Here is an 11,522-nt window from a genome sequence, read left to right on the forward strand (position 1 = left end):
AAAGCAGCAGTGACGGGCAGGTGTTGAATTACAGCAGGTGACTTCCCCCCTGGAGCTCGTGGGGGCACCCTGTGCACACTCAGCTGGGGCCTCAGCCACCTTAGGGCCCTGCCCCAGCCACCGAGCAGTGGGAGGCACTGCCTCCCCCACAAGAGGTGCCTCTCAGCATACACTTGCTCATACGAGCTCACGCTTGTGCACACACTCATTACCCGCTTGCTTTCTCACACTTGCATGCGCACACTTGCTCACACTTGTGCACACACTCGTTACCCTCTTGCTTTCTCACACTTGCATGCGCACACTTGCTCACGCTTATGCACACACTCGTTACCCGCTTGCTTTCTCACACTTGTGCTTCCCTGCACTCACACTTGCGCCTGTGCCCACACGTCTCCCACGCTGACACACTCGTGCGTGTTCACACACATATGCACACACAACCCTCAAACAGCACAGCCCTGCCGTGGGCGGCAGTGACAGCATGAAGCCATGGGGAGGGACAGGCATGTGCTGTCAGGTTCCTTGTGAGCACTGCATCTTGAATAAAATTTGTCTTAATGAGCTTCCCTGGAAGGTGCCAGACTGGAGAGAGTTTTTTCATTCTTTTCCTGCGAAACTGGAATTTTACTTGTCACCTGTCTTTCTGTAGACCATTCCAATTAGCACACTAGTAACTCCAGCCCCAGTTTAGATCAGACTGAAAAAGTGGAGAATAAAGTGCTTGTGGGGGTGACCAAGTGCGTCTGCTGCCATCTGTCTTGTGGCCGTGTGCTGTGACGCGGGGAAAACACGCTACCCACCACCGAGCCTGCCCAGTGAACGTCACAGTGATCACTGCTGTTCCAGAGAGCCGGGGTTTGTGGGGGGCCTGATACAAGCCAAGGGCCGTGTCCCCGGCAACTCCGCCCGGTGACTTGGTCGCACCTGAGAGAGGTGACAGGTTCCACCTCTTACTTGTGGACGGACAGGGTTTACATGACTCAGCATTGGCTGCGTGCGTCCCGCGGGCTGGCACTGGGGGGGCAGCAGGGGAGTGCAGAGATGGCCGGGCCGCTCCCAAGGGGCGGCGTGGAGGGTGCGCCGACGACCCAGAGAGGCTGGTGAAGGCCTCTGATGTGGCTGCATCTTGTGCCTGCTCTCAGCTACAGTGTTTGGTGCAGTGTCTTGTGTGTTTGCATTTAAGGACTTTCCCTCACTTTCTAACATAGAAAACATGTAAGAGATGCTGTTAATAAATTTGGTTTATGGAATTGGCAGATAGTGACAAGACAAAGTTCACCAATTCACTTAATGATTTTACAGGAAAGAGAGAGAGACAGTGTAGGTGAATTCCCATTGCCATGTAGATGGAAGCAGGAAGAGGGAGAGGAAGGTGTTTCCTGACTCTGGTTTCGAACAAAACTCGGAACCCTGGTGTGCCCTGTTGTCACGCCAGCCTGCACGCCCCTCGTGGGCCCGGCTTCCAGCACTGGGTTTCCTGCTTCCGCCCAGCTCACGCATTCACGTGCCCTCTCTCCACATGCAGATCTGCAGGTACTTGAGCTGCTAACTTCGCAAACCCAAGAGCGATCTTTTTAACTCTAAAATGTTCTTCCGGTTGTTCTTCCCATAGGACTACGTGCTGGCTGTGGATGCTTATCACTCGGTTATCCAGTATTACCCAGAGCAGGAGCCACAGCTGCTGAGTGGCATCGGCCGGATTTTCCTTCAGGTACATGCCACACCAGGCATGTGAGCTATGGCGGGCGGTCCCTGCCTGGGTGGCCTGGGACTCAGCATTCATTCTGTAGATAAGAAATAGCACAGAGCAGCGCCTGGGGGGCTTAGTCGGTGAAGCGTGCCTTCGGCTCAGGTCATGATCCCAGGGTCCTGGGATTGAGCCCCACACCCGGCTCCCTGCTCAGCAGGGAGCCTGCTTCTCCCTCTGCCCCTCCCCCTGCTAGTGCTCTCTCTCTCTCGAATAAAATCTAAAAAAAAAAAAAAGCTCAAAAAATGTTTCGCATCAAATGTTAAAGGTTTAGTTCTTTATAGTAGTTCTGGTTTGACTGTATTAAGTCCCACTGGCTTTGACGGGATCAGGAAGCCAAATTGCTAAATGTGAGTTTCCATAGACTTTCATTGGTGAAGCATTGAAACAGATCACTTTAGAAATCATCCTGTTACACTGAGAAGAGCGTTGATAAAGCCATACGGAATCTTATTTGAAGTTGGCTGATAATAGAGTCCCTTGCTGCTGTTTTGCTGGAAAGAGCGCACAAAGTCCACCATGAAGCAGCCCCAACAGGGCAGAGGGTGAGGGACAACACCCTCTTGCCAAGAACAGTGCCGAAGCCAGGAGCATCTTCCTGGACCGTTTGGCGATGGAGGGATGTGCGCCCCTCCTCACTTCTGTCTCTCCCAGGATGGCCATCCCACCTTTGCAGGCTGAGCCTAAGGGCCTCTGCCCCCGGCCCACCCTCCATCTGTAGGGCTTCTGCTATAACGCCCCGAGCTGGGGCTGGGGAAAGGAGTATGAGCAAATGATGGTCCCTGATAGTCAGAGAAGGGCCAGACGTCTCTGGAGCACCACTCACCCTGAGCGGGCACCGTGCGGAGCCGCTCCACCGTGGGGATTACCAGTCATTTTACAGATTAGCAAACGGAAGCTTCCCTGTGGTTGAGTGAGCTGCCCGAGGCCCGAGACATAAGCGTACCAGGAAGAGTCTGAACAAGGGCTCTCTGAGCCCAGAGCTCAGGTTCTCTTCACTGAAGGGTGGCCCTGTCCTCCTACACCCCCAGTCGTCCACACACACACGCACACCCTCCTCCACACCGTGCACACACACGGGCGTGTGCGCACACTCCTACACCCCAAGTTCACACACACATGCACAATCCCCTCCTCCACACCACACACACACACACACACACACACACACTCTCTCTCATCTCCTTCTCCTCCCGCCAGCCCCAGCCCATACTGTTCATGGAAAGCAGATGAGACCTGCACTGGGTCCAAGGACAGCCTGACGATGAAGGCCAGCTGTGGTCTCTGAGTCCCTCCTGGGGCGCTCAGGGGCCTCTGTTGTGGGGCTCTCAAGGGCGGCCTTCCCTGACTGACAGCGTGGATGTTGAGGAGGCTGGAAGACTGGGTTTCTGTCTGTTCTCGTGCTCTGCTAGCACGTAAGCCGTATCTTCTCCGTGTGCCAGGGACGCTCATGATCATCCTGTGAGGTCATTGTGCAGACTGAGCACGACAAGCCACATAGAGAACACAGTGCTGTGCTTGGAATCCAGTAGGACAAACCCAGAAACGTCATTTCTGAGTCTCAGTTTACACAGCTGGAGGAATATATGCTGGACGCCCATTTAAGAACCCTGACGCATGAAGCAGCCTCAGGCGGGAGCCATGGATCCAACAGTCCTGAGGTCTGCGTCAGGCTGGGACTCTGAGCATTTCCCTGGACATGTTTCTGGCCTCAGGTCATTGAGAGAAACGTCTGGACACAGAATCTTGGAGAGAAAGGCACTGGCTTCCAGAGCTTTGTTTGACATCCCACCTGGTTTGGGGGCGGTGGCAAACACCACGAGGGAAGCTCGTGGTGTTCTTTGTTCTCGGGGCTGAAGGAGGTGACACCTGGTTCTGAACGGAGACGGGGAAACGGGGGACGAAGGACACCGAATCCCAGGCAAGTGACCAGGAGACCTAAGCACTCGGGAACTCTTTCTCAAACACCTCTCCTTGACACTTGGACTGTTGCCCGACCACAAACTGTCTGAATTCTGTGTTTCTGCAAAGGAAATCAAAACTGTGGTACTTCCCTTTACGACACACCTCCGCCAGAGCTTCTGGAAGGGAAGCGCAGGGAGTTGCCAGGCTGTCAGCAGCCAGGGCTGTCCCTGTCAGCTCCACTTCAGGATAGCCAGCAGGCTTCCTTGGGTGTTTAATGGGTGCTGGGTGTGGCTTGGTTTGGTTGGGCAGAATAAACTAGAGTTCCGTATCGGGTTCCAGTATGACTTTGAAATTTGTGAATGTGATGGTCCCTGTCATTTTACCAGTCACAACCCCAACAAGTGACTTGGGGCCTGGCTTATTGTACTGAAACATACTGTGTGTGTGCGTGTGTGTGTGTGTGTGTTTTAAGCTTTATTTATGTAAGAATTTTTACTTATTTATTGAGTTTTTTAATTCCAGTGTAGTTGACATACAGTGTTATGTTAGTCTCAGGTGTACAACGTAGTGATTCAGCACCTCCATATATCACCCGCTGCGCATCACAACAGGTGCGCTCCTTAGTCCCTGTCACCTGTTTCCCCATCTCCCCCCATCCCTGTGTTCCCTGTAGTTAACAGTCTCGGTTTGTCTCTCTCTCTTTTTTCCCCCTTTGCTCCTTTATTTTGTTTCTTAAATTCCAAATATGAGTGAAATTATATAGTACGTACCTTTCTGACTGACTTCTTTCACTTAGCATTATACTATCTAGCTCTATCCATGTCGTTGCAAATGGCAAGATTTCATTCTTTTTTATGGTTGAATAATACTCCATTGTCTACATACATATATATATACACACACACCACATCTTTAACCATTCATCAGTCGATGGGCACGATTGTAAATAGTGCTGCTATATATAAACATATAAGGGTGTGTGTTTCCCTTTGAATTAGTGTTTTCATTTTCTTTGGGTAAATACCTAGTAGTGGAATTAATGGGTCATATGGTGTTTCTATGTTTAACTTTTTGAGGACCCTCTATACTGTTTTCCACAGTGGCTGCACCAGTTTGCATTCCCACCAACAGCTCATGAGGGATCCCCTTCCTCCACATCCTGTTGTTTCTTCTGTTGTTGATTTTAGCCATTCTGACAGGTGTGAGGTGATAGCTCATGGTGGTTTTGATTTGTATTTCCCTGATGGTGAGTGATGTTGAGCATCTTTCCATGTGTCTTTTTGGTCATCGGCGTGTCTTTGGAGAAATGTCTGCTCATGCCTTCTGCCCATTTTTTAATTGGATTATTTGGTTTTTGGGTGTTGCATTCTGTAAGTTCTTTATATATTTTGGATACTAACCCTTTATCAGATATGTCATTTGCAAATATCTTCTCCCATTCAGTAGGTTTTCAGTTTTGATTGTTTCCTTCGCTGTGCAGAAACTTTTTATTTTGATGTAGTCCCAGTGGTTTATTTTTGCTTTTGCTTCCCTTGCCTCAGGAGACATTTCTAGAAGAATGTTGCTATGGCTGATGTCACAGAGGTTATAGTCTGTGCTCTCTTCTAGTATTTTTATGGTTTCAGGACTCACATTTAGGTCTTTAAATCATTTTATAGTTTATTTTTGTGTATGGTGTCAGAAAGTGGTCCAGTTTCATTCTTTTGCATGTAGCTGTCCAGTTTTCCCAACACCATTTTTTGAAGAGACTGTCTTTTCCCCATTGTATATTCTTGCTTCCTTTGTTGAAGATTAATTGACCATATAATTGTGGGTTTACTTCTGGGTTTTCTGTTTGTTCCGTTGATCTATGTGTCTATTTTTGTGCCAGTACCATACTGTTTTGATTACTACAGCTTTGTAATAGAGCTGGAAGTCCAAAATTGTGATGCCTCCAGCTTTGCTTCTTTTTCAAGATTGCTTTGGCTATTCGGGGTCTTCAGTGGTTCTCTACAAATTTTAGGATTGTTTGTTCAAACACTGGGGAAAATGCTATTGGTATTATGATAGGGATTGCATTAAATCTGTAGATTGCTCTAATATAGACATTTTAACAAATAGGTTCTTCCAGTCCCTGTGCATTGAATGTCTTTCCACTTCTTTGTGTCTTCTTCAATTTCTTTCATCAGTGTTTTCTAGTTTTCGGAGTACAGATCTTCTACCTCTTTGGTTAGGTTTATTCCTAGATATTTTATTTTGGGTGCAATTGTAAATGAGATTGATTCCTTGATTTCTCTTTCTGCTGCTTCATTATCAGTGTATAGGAATGCGATAGATTTCTATACACTGATTTTATATCCTGTGACTTTACTGAATTTGTCAGTTCTAGTAGCTCTTTGGTGGTCTGTGGGTTTTCTGTATATAGTGTCATGTCATCTGCAAATAGTGAAAGTTTGGTTTCTTCCCTACCAATTTCAATGCCTCTTATTTCTTTTTCTTGTCTGATTGCTGAGGCAAGGACTTCCAGTATTATGTTGAATAAAAGTGCTGAGTGGACATCCCTGTCTTGTTCCTGACCTTAGGGGAAAAGCTCTGTTTTTCCCCATTGAGGATGATGTTATCTGTGTTTTTTTCATACGTGCCCTTTATTATGTTGAGGGATGTTCCCTCTAAATCTACATTGTTGAGGGTTTCTATTATGAATGGATGTTGTACTTTGTCAAATACTTTTTCTGCCATCTATTGAAATGATCACATGGTTTTTATCCTTTCTCTTATTGATGTGATGTATCACATTGATTGATTTGCAAATAGTGAACCACCCTTACATTCCAGGGATAAATCCCATTTGATTGTGGTAAATTATTTTAATGTATTGTTGGATTGGGCTTGCTAATATTTTATTGAGGATTTTTACATCTATGTTCATCAGGGATATTGGTCTATAGTTCTCTTTTTCTGTGGTGTCTTTATCTGGTTTTGGTATCAGGGTAATGCTGGCCTCATAGAATGAATTTGGAAGTTTTCCTTCCTTTTCTGTTCTTTGGAATAGTTTGAAAAGAATAGGTATTATTAACTCTTCTTTATATGTTTCGTAGAATTCCCCCTGTGAAGCCATCTAGTCCTGGACTTTTGTTTGTTGGGAGGTTTTTGATTAGTGATTAAATTTCATTGCAAGAAATTGGATTGTTCAAAATTTCTATTTCTTCCTGCTTCAGTTTTAGTAGTTTATGTTTCTAGGAATTTACCCATTTCTTCTCAGTTGTTCAATTTGTTGTTATAATTTTTCACAATATTCTCTTATAAATCTATTTCTCTGTTGGTTATTTCTCCTCTCTCATTTGTGATTTTCTTTGAGTCTTTTTTTTTTTTTTTAATGAGTCTGGCTAGAGGTTTATCAATTTTGTTGATCTCTCCATAGAACCAGCTCCTGGGTTCATTGATCTGTTTTATTGTGGGTTTTTTTAAAGGTTTTATTTATTTGACAGAGAGAGACACAGCGAGAGAGGGAACACAAACAGCAGGAGTGGGAGAGGGAGAAGCAGTTTTCCCGCTGAGCAGGGAGCCCGACGCGGGGTTCGATCCTGGGATCATGTCCTGAGCCGAAGGCAGATGCTTAACAACTGAGCCACCCAGGCGCCTCTAGTTTTTTTTTTTTTTTTTTAAGATTTATTATTTATTTACTTATTTGAGAGAGAACATGAGAAGGGGGGAGGAGCTGAGGGAGTGAGAGAAGCAGACTCCCAGCGGAGCAGGGGTGTACATATCCTTTAGTTTTTGTTTGCCTGGGAAATTCTTCATTTCTCCTCCTATTCTGTGCAGGGGCCATGCTCATCTTCTTGGTATCTGTCGTTCCAGTTTTAGTATATGTGCTGCTGAAATGAGTACCCTTCTATCCTGAATGATAGACTTGCTGGATAGAGTGTTCTTGGCTGCAGATTTTTCCCTTTCAGCACTTTGAATGTATCATCCCTCTGTCCCTTCTGGCCTGGAAAGTTGCTGCTGCAAAATCCCCCAATAGCCTTGGGGGTTTCCCTTGTGTGTAACTGTCTTCTGTCTTGCTGCCTGTTCTGTCACTGCTTTTTGCCATTTTAATTACCGCGTGTCTCATGTGGACCTCCTTGGGTGGATTTTGATGGGAATTCTCTGTGCCTCCTGCATGTGGGTGTCTGTGTCCTTCCTCAGATGAGGGAAGTTTTCAGCTGTTATTTCTTCAAGTAAATGTTGTGCTGCCTTTTGGCTCTCCTCTTCTTCTGGGATCCATGTAATGCAACTGTTATTCCACTTGATGGAGTCACTGAGTTCCCAAAGTCTGTTCTCTCATTTTGCATAATCTTTTTTTCTCTCATTTGCTCAGCTTGATTCCTTTCCATTACTCTGTCTTCCAGGTCATTAACTTGCTCCTCTGCTTCCTCTAACCTGCTATTTATTCCATCTAGTGTATTTTTAATTTCATTTATTGTGTTCTTCATCTCTGATTGGTTCTTTTTTATCTCTGTGTTAAGGATTTCACTGATGCCCTCCACTCTTTTCTAAGTCCAATGAGTATCTTTATGATCATTAAATTCTCTATAAGGCATACTAATCTCCATCTCGCTTAGGTCTCTTGCTGCAACTTTGTCCTGTTCTTTCATAGGCAACATACTCCTCTGTCTCCTTATTTTGCCTCACTCTCTGTGTTAGGAAAGTCGGCTATGTCTCCTGCCGTTGAGAGGAGCAGGCAGGTAACAAAGCAGCCCTGTTCCTGTTCCACAGAGGACGCACAGCTGCTGCAAGAGCCCAGGCTGGCCAGGGCTACCACAAAGCACCCACCAGCAGGGGCGCAGTGTGACAAGCTGTGCACACCAGTCCTCTTCTGCAGAGGACAGCAGCCACCATGGAGACTGGGGCCAGCTGGGTCCACTGCAAAGTGTGTACAGGCATGTGGGTGGGGGCAGTTTTAACAAGGTCTGTGCATCCTCCCAGGGAAGTCAGGAGATGCCTTGCCAGCAAGGTTTGTGCCGGTCCTCTGGGTGAGGGGGCCCACAGTGGGCCCAGCTGGAGGGGTGCGGGCACGGTGCAGGCAGGTCAGGTAGTGCTGGGGCAGGGGAGGGCACGGTGCCCGCCAGCTCCCCTTTTCCTGCGGAAGTCCCTCAGGCACTCTCCCTCCCGTATGCCCCAGGCAGTTTTCAGACTGCTGCTTCTAATCTAGCTCTCCATGGGCCGTTTGCTATGCTGTCCCTTTGAGGGCAGGGACCCAGCTTCCAGTCACCTCCAGGCTCTCCCAGAGCCAAGCCGGCTGGTTTTCAAAGTTCCAGGCTTTACGTCCTGCTGGTTGTAAGAATTCACAAAATTCGGCCCCTCTGATTTTCAAATCCAGATGCTCTGGGGATTCGTCTGCCTCGTGTGGGGTCCCTGGTGTGATCGTCTGTTTCTCACCCCTCTCTGCACCTGCTGCCCCTCTCCCGTGGCTGGCCCCTAGGGTTTAACTCCCTACCGCATGTCTGTCCTTCCTACTCTCTTTGTTGTGGCATCTTCTCTGCCATTAGTTGTGGAGTTTGTTCTGCCTTTGGGTCATCATCTGGGTTGTTTGCATTGATGTTATCTAGCTGGATCCATGGGACCAGATGAGCTCAGGGTCCTCTTACTTGGCCACCTCTCTGAAAGTTATTTTTTTTTTCCTAAGATTTTATTTATTTGACAGAGAGAGAGCAATAGCAAGAGAGGGAACACAAGCGGGAGAGTGGGAGAGGGAGAAGCAGGCTTCCCGTGGAGCAGGGAGCCCGATGTGGGACTCCATCCCAGGACCCTGGGATCATGACCTGAGCCGAAGGTAGACGCTTAACGACTGAACCACCCAGGCGCCCCTGAAAGTTACCCTTTATTATTTTACTTAATGATGGATTCCCTTCAAAAGGTACAAATTAAAAACTAAGACTTAATAAGGCATGTAATTCACTTCATTCCTGACCTATGGGTGTTAATCTTCCCCTGTGTCCTAAATGGCATTCACTTTTACAAGTAATGATTAGTGATGTTGCCAGAATTTCCCCACCTGGTGCAAACATGTCTTCTGAGCTGACCCGTCAGGTAACTGTGTGTGTGGATGTACACTTGCTAATTTTGTTACCTGAAGTAACTTTGTCAAAGCAGATTGGAGACATCAAAACAGCTGAGAAGTATTTTCAAGACGTGGAGAAAGTAACCCAGAAATTGGATGGACTACAAGGCAAGATAATGGTTTTAATGAACAGGTAAACCTCTTTAAAAAAGACTGTTTTCTCAAATCTCCCAAGAGCTCAGATTCTGTGTAGTAAAGCCCTCTAGGGACGGTGTTCCTGCCCCATGCCCCAGACCTGACACACAAGTCGTCACCACCCAACGCACCCACTGGTGTCTCCTTGAACTTAGACACCTTTCAGTCTCAACAGACTAAAATGTTTTCCCCTTGTTTTTCAAAGTACTGTTTATATTGCCCATTTTCAACATAAATTTGCATAAATGTTTATTCTCTCTAGCCCCCAGCTGCTTTAATGCCCATGTTTTCATGTCCGTAGGAGTCACACACACACAGTGTGGGGCTGGGTGGAGGTTTATGAAGATGGAGCCTGGGCCGGGAGCAGAGCTCACACTGCCACAGAAAGTAACCAGCATGCAGGTGTCCGTTTTTATAGCATGAAGTCACTTAAGTCAGAGGTCATAACTTCACCTAACAAGAGTTTAATTTGCCAGCCGTGATGTGGCTCATTCAGCTGCAGTGTCCATCCCCCCACCGCCCAACACCAGGCTGCTCAGAATCATGCCGAGGAGATGCGGCACGCTCCTGTCTATGCCATTAACCCCTCTTCCTGCTTAACTGCTCTGTCCTTTATGTTCCAGAGCGTTCCTTCACCTCGGTCAGAATAACTTCGCAGAAGCCCACAGATTCTTCACAGAAATCCTCAGGATTGACCCAACAAACGCCGTGGTAAGGCCCCACAAGAGCTGGGGGCTAACTTCGGGGGCCTGTCTGGCGTCCATGGGCACCCATCCCAGTGGGTGGGCAGGTTCCCAGGAGGGCCAGCCTCGGCTGCCCCCTGCCCCGCCCCGTGAGCAGATGGACGGCTGCCAGGTCCAATCCTGTGCCTGTGTCCTCCCTCCAGGCCAACAACAATGCCGCCGTGTGTCTGCTCTACCTGGGTAAACTCAAGGACTCCCTCCGGCAGCTGGAGGCCATGGTCCAGCAGGACCCCAAGCACTACCTGCACGAGAGCGTGCTCTTCAACCTGACCACCATGTACGAGCTGGAGTCTTCTCGCAGCATGCAGAAGAAGCAGTCCCTGCTCGAGGCGGTCGCCGGGAAGGAGGGGGACAGCTTCAACACCCAGTGCCTCAAGCTTGCATAGGACACTCGCCCTCTGGAGCCCCCAGGGCCTCTGAATGGTGGACACGGGTGCTAACAGAGGAACACGACTGACGGAGTCAATAAAATCTTTCACGCGTGCCGGGGAGCAGTCTTCTTCATCCGGAGCCACGCAGAGGCCCGCACTGTCTGGCCGTTTGTCAGACTCCAGCAGACCCCGTGCCCACAGCTCTGCCAGAGGTTAGGAATCCAGGGGGCGAACATGCGCTGTGGGTGGCGGGCACGGGCAGCAGCAGCTCTGGGGTGGCCCTGGGTCCCTTTTGTTTATTCTTGGAAGCTGAGCTGCTTCATCTCGTAATTCTGAATATCCTCAGAGAAAAGGTGAAAAACCAACTATTCTCACTCTGTAGATCCTCCAGTACGTCTGGGCATAAAGGCAGAGAAACACCAAACAGACGGCCGTGCACCTTCTCTCTCCTTCGCTCCTCTCACATCCCAGAACTAAACACATTACTTGTATTCAACTCCTTTTCAGCTGATGCTGGACAGGCCTGGAGATGGGGGAAA

At 48.1% G+C, this 11,522-nt stretch overlaps 1 protein-coding gene across 3 annotated transcripts in view; it reads left to right on the plus strand.

The window, feature by feature from the left end:
- Positions 1-11,407, plus strand: part of LOC118007342 (trafficking protein particle complex subunit 12-like) — an 88,691-nt gene extending 77,284 nt beyond the window's left edge. For 2 of the 3 annotated variants that reach the window (XM_035000374.1, XM_035000375.1), the window contains exons 9-12: positions 1,616-1,714; positions 9,767-9,867; positions 10,493-10,580; positions 10,756-11,407. In XM_035000374.1, the coding sequence (XP_034856265.1) occupies positions 1,616-1,714; positions 9,767-9,867; positions 10,493-10,580; positions 10,756-10,998 (531 nt within the window). In that variant the 3' untranslated portion in view covers positions 10,999-11,407. Of the gene's footprint in view, positions 1-1,615; positions 1,715-3,192; positions 3,989-9,766; positions 9,868-10,492; positions 10,581-10,755 lie in introns of those variants that run through there. The other variant, XM_035000377.1, reaches the window with a different exon arrangement.
- Positions 11,408-11,522: the final 115 nt, after the last annotated feature.

Source organism: Mirounga leonina, unplaced genomic scaffold (assembly GCF_011800145.1).
Source record: "Mirounga leonina isolate KUSES-001 unplaced genomic scaffold, KU_Mleo_1.0 Mir_118, whole genome shotgun sequence".
Classification (NCBI taxonomy): Eukaryota; Metazoa; Chordata; class Mammalia; order Carnivora; family Phocidae; genus Mirounga; species Mirounga leonina.